The sequence below is a fragment of the Sceloporus undulatus genome, chromosome 1, assembly GCF_019175285.1.
Source record: "Sceloporus undulatus isolate JIND9_A2432 ecotype Alabama chromosome 1, SceUnd_v1.1, whole genome shotgun sequence".
Taxonomy (NCBI): Eukaryota; Metazoa; Chordata; class Lepidosauria; order Squamata; family Phrynosomatidae; genus Sceloporus; species Sceloporus undulatus.
Window position 1 is genome coordinate 322261127 of NC_056522.1, and position 16951 is coordinate 322278077.

At 41.4% G+C, this 16951-nt stretch overlaps 1 protein-coding gene across 1 annotated transcript in view; it reads left to right on the forward strand.

Moving 5' to 3' along the window:
- The window catches only part of PLCB2 (phospholipase C beta 2), a 72440-nt gene that overhangs the window by 42378 nt on the left and 13111 nt on the right, over positions 1-16951 (forward strand). Inside the window, exons 17-27 of the mRNA XM_042472511.1 lie at positions 418-502; positions 904-1028; positions 3731-3885; positions 4909-5073; positions 7821-7920; positions 10030-10134; positions 11569-11642; positions 13188-13290; positions 13500-13556; positions 14760-14973; positions 16619-16784. Coding sequence (XP_042328445.1) covers positions 418-502; positions 904-1028; positions 3731-3885; positions 4909-5073; positions 7821-7920; positions 10030-10134; positions 11569-11642; positions 13188-13290; positions 13500-13556; positions 14760-14973; positions 16619-16784 — 1349 coding nt within the window. The remainder of the gene's footprint in view (positions 1-417; positions 503-903; positions 1029-3730; positions 3886-4908; positions 5074-7820; positions 7921-10029; positions 10135-11568; positions 11643-13187; positions 13291-13499; positions 13557-14759; positions 14974-16618; positions 16785-16951) is intronic.

Genomic DNA, 16951 nt, shown 5'->3' on the forward strand with positions numbered 1-16951 from the left:
GCAAGGAGCCAGCCCGGCTGCGAGCACCTTCCCACCCCTCCTTTCCGTGGCCTGGTTCTCCTAAGGTAAACCAAGGCATGACAAGAAGCCGGGCCACACGCACCCTTACTTGCTGTGGCTGCTACATACCCTCCCTCAGAGACAGCTTTGCGTGCCAGAAAGGGCAGCATGCCACAGGCTTGCTACTGTGTGACTAGGGGAAGCCATTGAGAAAACCCTATCTCACATTCCCACCAACTGTGCCTGTGGCAGTGCTGGGATTGAGGAGAGAACTTCTGAGCATGCTCAGGCTCATATGGGGAGTCTGCCAGGTAGTTTAGATCTGAGCCATATAAGGCTTTATAGATCATAACCAGCACTTTGAATTGAACTGAGAGCATTCAGCATACTCTGTCTTGACTTTGCTTGTTTTTCCAGAGAAGAACCAAAGTTATGTCGTTTCCTCCTTCACTGAGATGAAGGCTTATGAACTCTTAAGCAAGTTCCCCATCCAGTTTGTGGAGTATCCTTTTTTTTAAAACAGCACTTGCTTGTTAATAAATACCCACTAATATATGCAGAGCTTCACATTCCTGTTTAACCAGGTATAGATAATCCAAATTTGTACTACTCGGGAAAAGAAATAGTGTGATCTTAATTGTGCCTTGTCTGCCTTAAGATCAATATGAAAACTGGACTTTTCATATGAATGTCTCATATGTTGCTACATCATTCATTTGTTTATCACAGAGTGAATTAAATGGTGGCAGCATGGAAAGGTTGAATGTTTCACCTAATGTATGTAACTGTTGGTCTCATCAAATGAAATGTCAGCAGGAATTGCTTTCATCTAAAATTGATCAGCTGCTCTGAGGGCATATGCACTATGATTATCTTTGGTCTCCTATTTTAAAAATAATCCAGCTATAACAAAAGGCAGATGAGTAGAATTTATCCCAAGGGTACCCGGATGGACTCTTCTAACTACATGCCTCAGATGTTCTGGAATGTTGGCTGCCAAATGGTGGCCTTGAACTTCCAGACAGCAGGTGAGTTCAGAACTGCCCACAATCTCTTCCCATCTGGGTTTGTTCTCACATACGATCAGTAATTTTCTGGTGCCTGCATCTTTTGCATAAACTTCCCAGTGCTGCTTTGCTGTCTGTCTCTGCTTGGTTTTCTCCTGCTGTTTCTTCTTTTGCAGTTCAGTTAAAACCCTTCATTCTTCTATTTTGTAACCATTTTTCTATATTGGATATTCCTCTGTGAAAAGTTGCCCATTGAGTGTATTTGGAGATTAGTGCACCAGCATTTATCCCCTCGCTAGGCACTGGATATAAACACACAGGGATAGATTCTATAGCACAGCTCCATCCCCGGGCAGTACTCATCCCGTAACCGACCTGGGCTTTTTCTTGGACCTTTTAAAGAACAGGAAAATCCCATTCTTTACAAGGCCAGGGAGAAGCCCAGTTCGGGTACGGAATAAGTATTGCCCAGGGACGGAGCTGTGCGATCGAATCTGTTCCTGTGCATTTACATCCCGTGCCTAACACAGGAATAAAAGCCAGTGCACTAATCTCCTTTGACACATCATGTAGCTTACTGTATATACTTATGTATAAGTCTTGAAATTTAGGTCAAAGAATTGATCCAAAAAACCTGAGTCAACTTATCCATGGGTCAATTTAAGTGCTGTATTTGAACTCTTATTCAAAAGAAGGAACCATCCCCTGGTGAAAGAAGTATAATCTGTCCTGGAAGCACTGCCATCCCTGCCACCCTCTCATCCATTTAGCCTTAAGAGTGAGCACAAAGAATTATATCTGCTGATATTTTGTAACTTCTTTGACATTGTTTTGCTTTGCTTCATCCTTTAAATGCTTTGTTATATGCCCCTAAATTTTGCCCGCGCAGAGCAAAAAAGAAGCTCCATTTCGGAGCTTCTTTCCGCGGCGCACTGATGACGTCGCGAGGCACCGCTGGTGCATTCGCGACATCATAGGCGCCGCGACACGTCTGGACGCTATGCGTCCAGTACGTAAAGATGGCGTCGCCCATGTGGAAGGGGCGCCACCATCTTGTACGTATTGTATACGTACTAGGGTGCGGTTTGTGCGGAAGCACCGCCCCTTCCTAACCCTTGTACGTATTCAATACGTACTATATGGCGGTTTGTATCCTGCCTATATTTGCAATATGATCCCTAGTCCTATTCCTTTTTTGAACCTAGCTTGAACATCCAGCACAGCTGGAGGCAGCTGCAGCCCACCCCTTAAGGGCAGTCTGCACAGCCTCTTCCTTCACAGTGTTCCTGGCTTCAGTCCAAAGTTCTTCTGTTCCCAGTCAATTAGGGTTAACAATGGAAATTTATTTATTTATTTATTTATTTTAGATTATCTTTAAATTCTGCAGGAATTGTCTTCTGGTTGTATTTTGGCATGATGATTAATTTAGTGTTCTTCTTTAACTTTAATTTTTTATATTTGCAGTTAATGGTTGGGGGAATGACTGCTCCTGGTCTTGTTTTTGCAGAGAGAGTGGAGTTTCTACATTTTTTGTTTCCAATTATGTAGTCTAATTGATTTTAACAATATGAGCCTTGAATAGTGCTTTTCCAAAGAAAAAATGCTGAATAAAGAGAATGATAACTCCCATTTCAGGATGGTAAAAGGGAGAGGGGAAGGGAGAGGAGGGGAAGGAATCTGTAGCTCCTTTAATGCTAACTGATTTATATTTTAGCATGAGCTTTTGTGGATTTTAGTCATTGCATCTGATGAGATTGTAGAACTAAGGGCAACCTAGAGGCTGGTCTGTAAAATTATAAAAGTTTATTGTAACCCTCCCTGATCCTCCGGGGAGAGGCGGGCTATAAATATTATTATTATTATTATTATTATTATTATTAGAGTTAGTTAGGGCAAGTTAGAAATAGATTGATGTCTTGTGGGGGGTAGAGAAGATCTGAATTGGAGCTGAGAAGGCGTTTAGGGAGTAGTGTTACTTTGTTGGAAGCTGAGGCTTTACTGTGTACTGTGTATGGAACAAGTGAAAGTTGAGTGTTTTACCTGTTGTATAATACATTTTTACTGGTTTTCTGTGTCAGGTTGTTTTAATTTTAAAATTGATAAGAACTGGTTATACTTTGCCACACTGAACCCACTGAGCAACATAGTCACTTGTTTGGAATGGTACTCAATTTGAGATCTGAGTACTAGATCCAGGGACGGATCTTGAGAGTAAAAGAGCCAGAAGGCCAAGGGCTGGAACTGGAGGACTAACCAGAATAAGTATTCTATGGGATGAGATAATCTTTTGCCTCTACATAGCCCTTTCTCTGCTGTTACGAGCAACACGGAAATAGTACTTAACTGTGGTGCAGGAGGATATGGAGGTGTGAGTCCAGGGCTTTGAAATGATAAATTACAAATAATGCAGTCATTTGTAACTGATTGCTTTTTGTAACAAGATGCAATACATTTGCATTTCAAAACAACATAACATAACAAGCAATGTAATATGAATGTTAATTTCAAAAAAGCACTTGGGGGTTCCCTTGGGGAAACGTTTTGACAAGAATTACATGTTCCATACTATTCTTTTAACAGATTGTAATTGTATTGTTTAGGTGATAAAGTGAGCAGACACTTTTCTGGAAAGCACACTGATGACTTTGATTCATATATTTTTCACAGCTTTTGTGTACTTGCTGACTGACAGTCCTCCCTTTGTTGGGCTGTTCTCCCCACAGATGTCCCCATGCAGCAGAACATGGCTCTCTTTGAATTCAATGGACAGAGTGGCTATCTCCTTAAACATGACTTCATGCGTCGCCCAGATAAACAATTTGATCCTTTCTCGGTGGATCGCATTGATGTGGTGGTGGCAAGCACTCTCTCGATAACGGTGCGTAACAACCACCAGGATGCTTCAGGACTTCAAGGTCTTTCACCAAGGTTGTAGTACAGACACCACCTCACATCCATTTACTGGCATTGGTTATATACCCAGGCTCTTCACAGTGAAACAAAACTGCAGTATCCTTCCCAGAGGGAGATGGAATGGTGGGAAATGTTAGTTCTTTCACTTAAATGCTGTGAGTAAATCATGTGAGAAATACAAAAATCAGAAAGTGCCTTGCTGAATCAGTCTGGCAGCAATAGAAAAAGAGAAGATGACATAAGTATAACCCAGGCAAGAATATCACCTGGAAATAGTGACATTGCAACATACTTGGCTCTGGCTATGTGATGATGTTGTTGAGGATAAGCTAGCCCTATTCAGAGTGTGGTTCTTGCACTGCATAATGCTCAGTTCAGTTATTCTTAGTACAATAAACATGCAAGTCCTTTTAAGTCATTTTTTCCTCTGCAAAATCAGATGTGCATATGTATGATTTTTCAGGGGGGGAAGTATTCATGAAAATCTCCTTTGTCCTGGTTTAGCACTAGCTAAATTTCCTCACACAAGGAAAGCTAAGCTAGAACACTTCTTTCTGACATTACTGCTTTCCCCATAGCAGGGAGTGTTCAGTATATGGGACCATTCATCTATGTGATTCCATCAACTGCATCTTGAAGCAATATAGTCCCAAGGAAGATGTACCATGTGCTTTTTCTGAACGTCATTCCATAAAGCAGGTCTGGGAAATGTGTATTGAGCGAAAGCAATTCTCATCATTCCTAGCCAGCATAGTTTGAGATGAAGAATTGTGAAAGTTGCCACCCAGTAACATCTGGACAGGTCCCTGTTCTCCAGACCTGCCATAAAGTGATGAAAAGTGGGAATGAAGCAAGTGCATGAACTGCTGAAAAATGCTTCTTAAGGACTAAAGCACATTGTTCTAAAGAGAAGCATTTCAGAGGCTAAATAGATATTATTGAAACAGGGTTTAAGTACTGTGCTCTTCTTGTGTCTGTGTATTCATAGATCATTTCTGGCCAGTTTCTCTCAGAACGTACTGTGAGGTCATATGTGGAAGTGGAGTTATTTGGACTACCAGGTGATCCCAAACGAAGATACAGGACCAAGCTGACCCCAAATGCCAACTCGATCAATCCTGTATGGAAGGAGGAGGCTTTTGTATTTGAAAAGGTAGCAGTAGCTAACGTAAAATCTGTCTCTTCCCAGTATCAGCTTTCAGCAGCTGAGACTGGCTTCTTCTTCTAATAATTAACTATACATTCCTGGACAGCACAGAACCAAGACAGTAGTGGTGATGAAGGAGGGAAATATTTGGGAGTTATGATAATTTAAATAAGATCCAACTTTTTACTTCATCAAAAGGATCAGAGACAGTTTTCATATTTTGCTATTTCCATACAGTGGGCCTTTGGTATCCTCTGGGATTTGCTTCCAGGACCCCCGTGGACACCAAGATCCATGGATGCGCAAATCCCACTATATACAGCAACATAATAAAATGGTGTATCTTGTATAAAATGGCAAAATCAAGGTTTGCTTTCTGGAATTTATATATTTTTAAAAATATTTTCAAGCCATGGATGGTTGAATCAGTGGATAAAGAACCCTTGGATAAGGTGGGCTGACTGTTTTAACAATTCTGGGATTTGGGAATCCAAAAAGTAACTTTTCAAACTGTGCATTTTGTGCAGAGAATAATACATAATCCCTGTTTCCTTCTTCCTAGTAACCCTGTAAGGGAGGTCATTAATACTGCAGTTTTAAAGAAAGGGAATTAAAGGTCAGAATGTAATTTTTATCTTAAAAATCACACACTGAGTTTTTCCCTGAACATGTTTTTTTTTAACTTGAAATCTCTCTAGCTCAGCCCACTGTTCATATTTTATGAATACCAAGTCTGTATGCTTTTAAACTATTACTTAATAATTGAATTAATTATAGAAATGTAGACTTATTTCATTGTAATATATACATAAATTTTGAAGTATTAACAATGTCTAGTGTCATTAACAATGACAGTCAGTGTAGTGTAGTGGTTTGAGTGTTGACTATGACTCTGCAGATCAAGGTTCAATTACCCACTTGGCCATGGAAACCCATGGAGTGATCTTGGGTGAGTAACACACTCTCAACTCCAGAAAACCCCATTACTGACAGACACACAACAACAACAAAAACAGTGGTTATATAGTAGCATTCATATACTAGCTTATTTCCAAAATGGAGTGCACAGGAAGCAGTCTTACATCAGAGTAGGCATTTGCTTAATCTTTCCAGTTGAAATTATCCAACCGGAAAGAAGAAACCCTTAAAGTGAACAAAATTTGGCTACCAGTCCTGAGGAATAGCAAAATAAGGACTCAGCAAATGCAAATGGGAAACCACTCAGAGTCAGGGGCTTTCCCAGCAGATAATGATCGCCAATTAGCAGACACTAATTCTCTTTTGCATTAGCCTCCCAGCCTGAGGCCTGCCATCAGCACAGAACAATACACAAGCAAATCACTCCTGCATTCCCAGGCTCACACAGTGTGTGATGTGATGTGATGTGATGTGATGTGATGTGATGTGATATATATATATATATATATATATCCACAGATGCTGGCAAAACGTCAGGAAGAAAATCTTCTAGAATATGGCCACATCGCCTGAAAAACCCACAAAAAACTATGGATGCCGGCCATGAAAGCCCTTGACTTCACTCAGGACTGTATTTCTGAAGTTTAAAAACAGAATATAAAATCAGATCAAACAGACTAAAGATATATCTTGCTACCATTTCCCATTGCATTTCCCCTAGGCCAGGACAACTTCCAATATGACAAGCATAACCCATTTCCTGACCCCAATAATTAGTGGCAGGCATTTTCATTTATTTATTTATTTATTTATTGCACTTATATCCTGCCTGTCTCCCAAAATGAGAGCCAGGATAGCTTTCTGTTTGTTCTGAGTCTACAGTCTCACTCTCACTTTTCTTATTTGGTTATTTAAAAATGATGACAATCTTAGAAAGCAACATCTGCAATCCTATGTGAGATTCCCTATGGTAAACTTTACAATTAATGTTGGTTGCTAGCCTTTGTGTATATAATATTAGCATGCCGAAGACTTGTGGTCTGCTTGCACACCACACAGGCACCAGTGACTCACTGTAAACATGACACCCATTGGCACAGCCATGCTTTCATAAGTGAAGTTCTGAATGACTGGAATCATCATTTGTCAGCTAGGCTTCTTTCTGCCTTCAAGCCAACTTTCTAGGAAACATCTTTTTCATATTGTAAGGGAAGATTTAATTCTAATGTTGGGGTTTTAGGGGCTAAACAGACTGGCATTATACACTGGCGTAGGGGTGGCGTGGTGGGGATGCTTTTTGCAGCTTCGTTTTGTGCTGCAAAAAAGCCAGATCGGGGTCATGGTGTGCAGTTGTGCTGATCTGGTGCTTCCAGAGGCGGCACAGAGCCGCCCTTTAGGGGCCGCCTGTTAAGCCTCTTAAAGAATCAAGAAAAGTATGGGAGACTTCTCAAAGCCAAGGCTGTTTTGTACAGTATGCTTTGATATGTATTCAGAGTTAACCAGGCCTCTACTTCTCTGCATATAAATCAGCATTTAAGACCTAGTTTAGCCATCTATAATCCATAATTTTAGAAGAAATATATATTTTAATCATAAGAACTAGACAGCTGGCAAAAATATCTGAAATGGAAATATAAATTGTACATTAATCTGAAAGTGAGCCAAAGTTCAATGCCTGAAGAATTTGGAGGTTCAAAAAGTTCCAATTTGTAAAACATGGTGCTTCAAGTTAGCTGCTCAGCATGACAGAAACTTGTGCCATTGAATTTATATATATTTTAGTCAGTTTAAGGCAGGCTCCCTGAACTTTGTATTACTTGATTGTTTCTTGCCAGATTTTGATGCCGGAGTTGGCTTCTCTCAGAATTGTGGTTTTGGAGGAAGGAGGAAAATTCATTGGTCAACGCATCATTCCTGTTACTGCTGTACGCACTGGTGAGAACTGACTTTTTATGTAGCCACTGAAAATTAATTGATGAAATCATCTGGCTAACTAGTATTTCTTTCACATGAATCCTTATGCCTTTCATGTGATCATAATAGCTATATGAAAAGGCCAAATCAATGATATATAGAGTTTAGGATTTTATTTTAAGCAACAATGATTTAGGAAACATACAAATTATGAAAAAAATATATACTGGAGCTTCCTCCTCAATTTCCATTTTTGTGGAAGGATCTCTTTATGGGTGATTTTGCCCATTACTTTGATATCAAAATGATTCTCTTTTAATAAAATCTGTAACAATGAGATACTTACAAACTTGCACTTCAGCTGTCTTTGTGTACATGCATAAGGTATCTCTTATGGCAATATTATGCAGTAATAACTCTCTGTATGTACTATAGACTGGCAGAGGGGCAGGGGATAATATTTATTTATTTATCAAATTAATTTATATTCCACATTTCCCTCAGTATGGACACAAAGTGTCTTAGAATATAATTTAAAACAAAAGCGAACTAAAACAATATAATAATAATAATAATAATAATAATAATAAATTTTATTTATATACCGCTTTTCCAACAGATCAAAGCGGCTTACAAAGATGCATAAACACTGACATAAATCATTACATTAGCAAATATACAACTAAAATTCAACCCCTTACCTTAACTACAGTTAAATTAATCAAAATACAATTAAATTAAGAATATTAAAGTCTATTAATATATACTCTCAACTCAATATCAAATATACAAATACAATAACAGCAGCAAAAACTCATTACAATACAATAAAATAAAATATAAAATAGATAACAAATAAGGCAATACTATTAAATATTATCAAATACTATCAGACAATATTATCAGATTCTAACAACCACCTTATACTACTATATCCTCCAGCTGTTATAATATTAGTTCTTGTTGAGTTGAAGGCTTCACCGGTGAGCCGGCTGTGAAGGGTACCACTCCCACCAGTCCCTGCCTCCTCACAGCTGTGCATGATGTTTCTGGCGCTGGGGCTGGAGTGCTCTTGTGTCCTGGCTGGCTTGGAGGCTTCACTGGTGAGCCGGCTTTGAGGGGTGCCGCTCTTACCGGTCCCCACCTCCTCACAGTTGGGCATGATGGTGGTGCTGCTGGCACTGGTCTTCTGGGCCATCTGGGGATGCAGCTAGCAAGCTGGTTTTAAAGGAGCCGCTCTCACCTGGCCCCTCTACCTCCTCAGTCACCTCAGCTGCTCTGGTGCTGGTACTATAATTATTTAAGGTTTTTTGAAGGAAAGAAATAGAAAAATAATAAAAGTAATCAGGCTTCTTGGGAATAGTGAAGAGGAGGGAGGACAGGAGGAGAAGAGGGGACACTGACACCATGTAACTGCCAATAACGCAACTGCTCACCAGCTTGAATGACTGCGAGCTCACTGACAGGTTTCCACATCAATAAAAAGTAACCCTAACCATGCTTGCAGGATTCAGCAGCTAAGGATTGGAGACATCATTGTATGATAGCCAGAGCCTCTTTTTTTCTGAGTCTAATTGTGGTTTAAAAGCTATGAGTTGTAATCTCCTGAGTCTTCCTTTAGAGGGAATTCCATAAACTAGAAGCAGCCACAAGAAGACTTCTCCCATGTCCTCAGCCAATAAGCCTCTAAGGATAGTGGAACCAAGAGACAGACCTTTCCCAAAGATATGACTCAGGCAGCTCATATGGGGAGATACGGGCTTTCAGATAGTCTCAACTAAGCCATACAATAGCATGGACTAAGAATATTGTAAGTGTATGGTTCTCAGGATTCCATGCACTATAAAAACACGCTTTGCGCCCAGATTTTTATACATAGACATAAGAAGACATAAGAATAGCTTGACTAACAGCCTTGGATATTAATGTTATCAATGATAGCATTCAGGCCTAATTTACAATTTAGGCCATTGCCATTAGCAATGACTTGCTACAGCTTGAATCATACTAATTATACCAGAGCCATTTCTGATTGACTTAACCATTTTCCAAAACAGTTTCTTAACAGCATTGTTTTCTACCTGTTTGTAATATATGTTCCTTTTTGGATATATGTACTTTCTATTTTAGGCTATCACCATGTTTGCCTTCGTAGTGAAAGCAACATGCCACTTACGATGCCCTCTCTCCTTGTCTATGTGAACATGAAAGACTATGTTCCTGATTCATGGGCAGGTACTGTAATCCAAAGTCTTAAAAGAGGAATATTTGTACATATTTGCAGGATATTCTAAAAAAAAAAAAAGGAGGGGGAGCATATTTCTGTGTTACTGCTGAATGTGTCTTCTGTTAGAGTTAAAGTATACAGGTGGCACAATTTATTTTACACAGATTGTACCATTTTGTAAGCACTGTTTCCTTCCTTTGATTAATTAGTAATAATCCAAAACATTTTAGATGAAGGATGGATGAGCCTAGAAGATAATAGGAGTTTGTGGCCCAAATCCTGTTGGAAATTTCAACTAGAGTAGACCAACTGAATCAGTTGTTGAATGATGAGTTTAAAAACCCACTGATTCAATGAGTTTATTCTAGTTGGAACTGACAATAGGATGCAGAAATGTATCTCCCAGAAGTCTGGGAAACTTTGAGAGAAGATTGAATGAAGCTTCCACAGGAACATATGACAATGCTGGAACAGTTATAATTAGAGATGCTAGCATTGGTTTTGTACTAGTTATTCACAAAGCTGGTGAGTGTATATCAGTGACAGCCTAATCGATGATCCCCAGCCTACATTACTCATACATGCTACCAGCAGCCATGCTTTGGCATACGTTTTCCTATCTGATAATAAGCAATCATACCAAACAAAAGGTCACCAAAGACTATCTTGAATGCAACTTCTGTCTTCCCTACCATTTGTTACACAGGCAAGGGCTAATGTTTCAAAACCAGCACACAACAGTAACAGCTAGGTCAGGGGACAGACTGTATTCAATGCCATTCCTAGTGTTGGTGTCAACCAATGTGGGTGCTGGGGGGGTGGCCTACCCTACCCTCCAACCACCTGCAGAGACAACCACAAGCCAACCAGGGCACCAGGGAAGCTGGGGGACAGGTGCATACGTGCTTGCTGCTGCTTCCCCATTGCCTTAGCTAGCTTAGGTGAGCTAGGCAAGGCACAAGGGAAGCTGGGGTGAGGGCAGGGGCATGCCCCTCCTTCTCCGATACTGTAGCTAGCTCAGGTGAGCTAGCCAAGGCACCAGGGAGGGTGGGAAGGAGCAGGTTATGTGCTCACTCACCCTTCCTTTCCTGGTGTGTTGTCTCCGTCGGCAGAGAGCCAAGGCAGCAGAGAAAGGGTGGGTGTCAGCAGCAGCACCCCACAGTGGGATGAGGGTTCAACTGGGTGTCACCCCTCCTCTCAGATGTCACCTGGTGTAATCTGCACCCCTTAGTGATGTCACTGTCTTTCCAAAAAAGGCCACTCAAATGAATTCCTGTCTTTCTGCATGAATGTGAACAAGTAAGAAAATTCAAGATCAAGCATATGAGTTCTACTATGTCACTATATATTTACTATATCCCTATATAATTGAGGCAGCAAGGAATAAGTAGGGTGAGGTGAGAACAGTTTATATGTATATATTTCTTGGATTATTTTTCTAGACCTCACGATGGCACTCTCCAACCCAATAAAATTTTTCAATGCACATGACAAAAAGTCAGCAAAGAGCCAAGAGGTGAGTTCTGCAAATGGTTCTATTTGTTAATTAGCCCACACTTCCTTGTACAGGGGAGAGATGGCAACATAAATAATAGAACACACACATACAGAAGAACAGTTAAATGAATGTTTTTGCATATCTAGGTCACCATGGTTTCAAGGAAGGGAGCTGGCATGGAGTGTGCTTTCTTTGCTTCCTTAGAGAGATTCAAAGGCAGCACAGAGAGTTCAAGGAGCAGAAAGGAAGATCAGTTGTTTTAAAGAGGCTTTTTCTAGGAAGAGCTGAGAATTGCCTTTTATGTGCTTGTCAAAATAACCATAGAACACCAACATGGGAGAAAGGCCACAACTTTATTAAACCATTGGAAGGGTTGGCACAAAGCATAAGGTCAGGATCTGTGCAATCAAACAACCCGTTGTTGTTTGATTATCCAAAGCCGGGTCCCTACCCGGTGCTTGGGATGACCTAGGGGCTAAGGAACACCGCTTGAGCGCAAACCATACCTTGCGTTCCCCAATTCACAAAGCCCCTAGTCACCGGGAGGCGCACCTGCGTTCTGGCCCCCGCAATGGCCAAACGCCTTCGCTCATCGCCCCCGGGTACCTTGTGACTCCCAAACCAGAACTCCACAGCCCTGGTACCACCAACGTTCAGATCCTGGCCTATGCTGCCGAACAGTTGTGACAAAAAACCACCTGAAACAGCGGTGGGCGGGCGGGAGAAGCTCAAGGCTATCTCCCCTCCAAGCTTGGCTCCGAACCGCTCGAAGCCAAGCGCCGACTGAGGCGGAGAGGCCTCCAAGCAGCAATATATACTGCTCGGCCCCTCCCCTCTGCGTCAAATTGCGGGGCCCCGCCCCCAAGGCCGGGCCCACTAATGGGCAGCCTTGGAGGACCAGAAGCCCCGCACCAGCAAGCCCGGCTCCCAGAGCGTCCCCGGGCCGGAAGGGCCGCCCCTTCCGGCCCCACTAGCCAATCGGGAGCTGGGCAAGCCCCAGAGCATTCTGGGGCTTGTAGTTTTTGCCGCTCTACAGCAGCAAAGCAGTCTGCCCGTGAACGGGGCGACTGCATTTTATCTGTAGCCCCATAATCATATGGATAGTTCTTTCCAGCTCATAAGACTAAAGTTAAATTAGGATCCCATAACTTCCACCTGTCGTGATTTGACGGGGACAGTCCCAATTAATGTTTTGCAATAAAGTTTACTGGTGGGTAATAATGGACAGAGGAGCAAAAGTACTATTGTCCTCAGACATCTTTTCCCCCCAAAGATGAGTGAATTGAAAAGGCCACTATACTGGTGGGTAAGGTTGAGTCTACTAGTGAGGAATTCATGAAGGTGGGGGGGGGGGGGAGGGACTCCCTACTAATGTATAAGTTTATAATGTCCTGGACCTGCTTAATAACCACAATTCATGGTCATTTATTCTTTCTTGTTGCTTCTGTGTGGTAACTTAAGGTACCAAAATATAGTCTGAATCAAAACTAGAAAAAGAGCCAAATGTTTCCAGAAATGCATTTCTGCTGTGACACTGATGCACTATCATTCTTTGTTTTATAGAAGCCAGATTTGCAAAAAAGCCTTTCAACCACTCAACTCACTACAAATGAATTATCTAATGCCACAGGAACCTATAGTATTCCTCCTTCAAATGGACCTGCAGGTAAGGTTGCTGACATGATTAGGCATATAATCTGGGGCACAGAAGGCTAGGAATGCACACTTCAGATTTTTCTAGGAGATGGCATTACTTTAGGACACAAAAAGGAAGGACAACAGCTCTCATTTCATTGGGATAAACTTAACATTCCATTCTGGTCAATGCGTCCAATGTGCAGAGCAGATATAACAATATATGTTTTTCTTCTCCAGGAATGTTTCCTACAGGGAAAGAAGAAGTCTTGAAAGAAGCCACGAAAGTAACTACAGGTAATTCTCATTTAAAATGCCAGATGTGAATGGATTAATTTCCATCCTGAAACTGTCATTTAGTGCTGGAACTGAACCCCACATTACAAAAAGTGGAGTGAGTCAACATTTTCCCCACATGCTCCTTATAACTCACACAGAATTATAGTAACCTCTGATTTGGCTTAATCAGGCTTCTTAGCAGATACTGAAACAAAACACGCTCTAGCACAGGGATGGGGAAATTGCAGCTCCATTCCCACATGCAGGTCCGGGACTCCTTTTGTCACCCCCAGAACCCTCCAGCAGCTCAATTTATTGCCCCCAAATACTCCCTAGGGGGTATGTGGGGCAATTTTTCCATATGATTGCTTCCCCAAGCTCAGGAGAGGCCTCTTTTCCAAAAGGAACATTGTCACACATTGCCTTCAAAGTCACTTCCTGGGGGGGGGGGGGGGGCAAAATGAACCAAACAGGGCCAAAACATGGAGGAATTACCTTCATGCTCTCTAGTAGGCATGGTGGGGATTGGGGATGTGTTTTCCCCACAAACCTTTGTGCAGTGGGGTGTGTGGCCCTCCAAGGTTCCCTGAGTATCCAGTGCACCTAGTGCTCTAGAGCCCTGGTGAGCAACATCAGAGTATGGAGGCTTCTCTTCTTTCACCCTTTCTCATTCTGATACACCTCCACACAGAGTTTAAAACATTCACAGAATGGTATGGAGAGAGATCTGTGTTGCTTGTTAAGAACCATGTCCAGGATCCAAAGTGTGAGAAAGGAACTACTTGCTCATGTTCAGAAAGGCCATCATGAACCTTCCCCTAAGCTGTATCTCCCATATTGCATGTGTCTCTGGAAGATCCCCTAGGCCTCAGGAGTGGCTTTTCAGACATGACACATCCTGATGTGGTGATATATTGCTGCCCATAGCCCTTTGCATGCCAGCCAGTGTCACAAATAAGATTCAACCGTAACCTATCATGTTTACATTATGACATTCTACATAATCCTCTATTGCATTTTCCCAGATATCAAGTACTGTGACTTCAGTGGGGGGGAAATGTAGTAATTGTGAAATAGCCAGAATCATGCTAAGCTTGGCAGAAGATGTTTGAATAAGTAAGCCAGTTGTACAAAGGATTTCCCCAAATGGATAAAGAAAGTTTTGAGGCAATATAATATCATATTTATACAGACAAGTTTCTTTTTCATGCTGTGTTTTAGAGCCACAGACAGCAAGCATTGAGGAGCTACAGCAGATCAAGGCTTTTGGGAAACTACTGAAGAAGCAAGAGAAGGAACTGAAAGAGCTGGAGCGGAAGATGATCAAGCGCAGAGAAGAGCTGTTGCAGAAGTATGCTGTCCTTTTCACAGAGCTGGTTGCCCAGCCTGGCAAAAAGAAGAGTCCAGGCACTCCAAAAGCCCCCAAAAAGAAAAGGTATTAAAAGATAATCCAAAATCTATATTAGGCTAATAACTTTATTTATGCTCAACATGAAAATTAATAAACAAAGCAGATGACAGAGAGGGGATATTTAAGTCATTTAAGGACTGCTGATAAAATGCAGGTAGCAATAGCAATAGCAAGTATATCTCTATACCGCTTATCAGTGTGCTTAAGCACTCCCTAAGTGGTTTATAAATTGTAAGCTAATTGCCCCTAACAATCTGGTACAAGATGATTTCTGGAGGGCTTGAAAAATCACCTTTTTAAATCATAGCTGGCCTCATGCTCAGTAATTATGATGTCATAAGCCTGCCTTATGCCATCACAATTCACTTTTATTGTTGTTGCACAAGCAATGACCAAACCCCCCCCCCAAAAAAAAACCCTACCTTTTCAGCAGTGCAGCCCTTCCCCTCAACATAGCTATTTCTGTGTTGCTGGAAAACAGGGGGATAAACAGAGATGCAACCAGCTCTCTTCCTGCAGCTGGATGCGCTTAGAAAAGCATCTGCAGGGATCCCTGGAAGTAGGTTTTTTTGGAGAGTAATATCAGGGGATGTAGCTATGCCTCCATAGCTACATCTCTATAGCTATAACTGCTAGTGCAGGTTCTCAACCAACATTTTAATGGTCCAACATTGGTAATTACTGAACCCTGATTTTTATTTTTTTATTTTTAAATATTTTTTGGGGTTTGGTTTCCTCGTCATTCTTTTCTCAAACATGATTTTATTAGGCCAAGTGAAGGTATTGCACTAATATGGATTTTATAACTTAAAAAACCCTTCTATTTAATCTTAGTGCTTTAAAAAGTAGCAGTATGAGAAGCCATTGTTGACAGGTGACTGGAAATCACAGATTTATTCCCAGCAGTATACCAAGTTGCTACTTAGGTATGCAATTAAATGGATGAAGAGCAGCACAAGGACAAAGAAGAAAACAACAAAAGCACTATTCAGCCCACTGAAGCAAATCAACAAATTATTTTGCATACTGATTCAGTCACAAATACTTTGATGTATCAGTGTGTTTAGAGGATGTTTACTCAACAACAGTACAGCTTAATGCAGGGGTGGACAAGGTGCAGACCCTAGGGCCATTTTTGTGCCCCTTCCCCAAGACCCACCAGCTTTTAAAAAAGGTCTCTCCTGGAGCTAAAATGGCCCATGAGGGCAAAAAACATGGCAAAAATGCACCCCATAGCTTCTAGAGAGCATTCAGAAGCATTTGGGGACAAAGAAATGAATGTTTTTTCTACTTTTAACCTCCCCCAGTTACCCACCCCTGGCTTAAACTGAGAGCTGTAACACCTGCATAGGAATAAAGCAATAGATCAAGGAATGATAGAAGATTAATGATGACTCCATTAGTGACTGATCTGCCTACAGATTATATAGCAAAGACAGGCATGCTGGTGCCCTTCAGATGGTTTGGACTGGAAGTCCTACCATTACAGATCAAGGGTCTTTCTGGCTGAGGTTAAAGGCATTACAGTCCAAAAAATATGTAGAGCACTCGGTTGCCCACTCAGACATATAGAAGATGACATATCATCTAATGGTAATACTATAGTTACTGTACTGCAAGCAGTATGGGTCCTTGCTGTACAATTAGATTTGTCCCTCTATCTCTGAAGTTGCAGGAGGTTACCTTTGGATGAGAGCAGGAATGCTGGGGAGATAACAGAGAATCCTGACAACAGAGTGTTGGAGCTGAAAGAGAAGCTGGAGGGAGAACTAATTCAGCTAGGAGAAGAGCAATATGATTGCATTCGGAAGAAGAAAGAGCAGCATGTCACCGAGGTATAGCCTATGGCTTAATCCAATGATTACTAAAGTAGACCCACTGAATTATTGGAATTTACATAAGTGTTGACTCAGTTGGGACATACAGTTGGAGTTCATTTATATGTGTATTGACATTTATTTATTTTCTTACTTGCTTACATTTATAACAAAGTTCTCAGGAC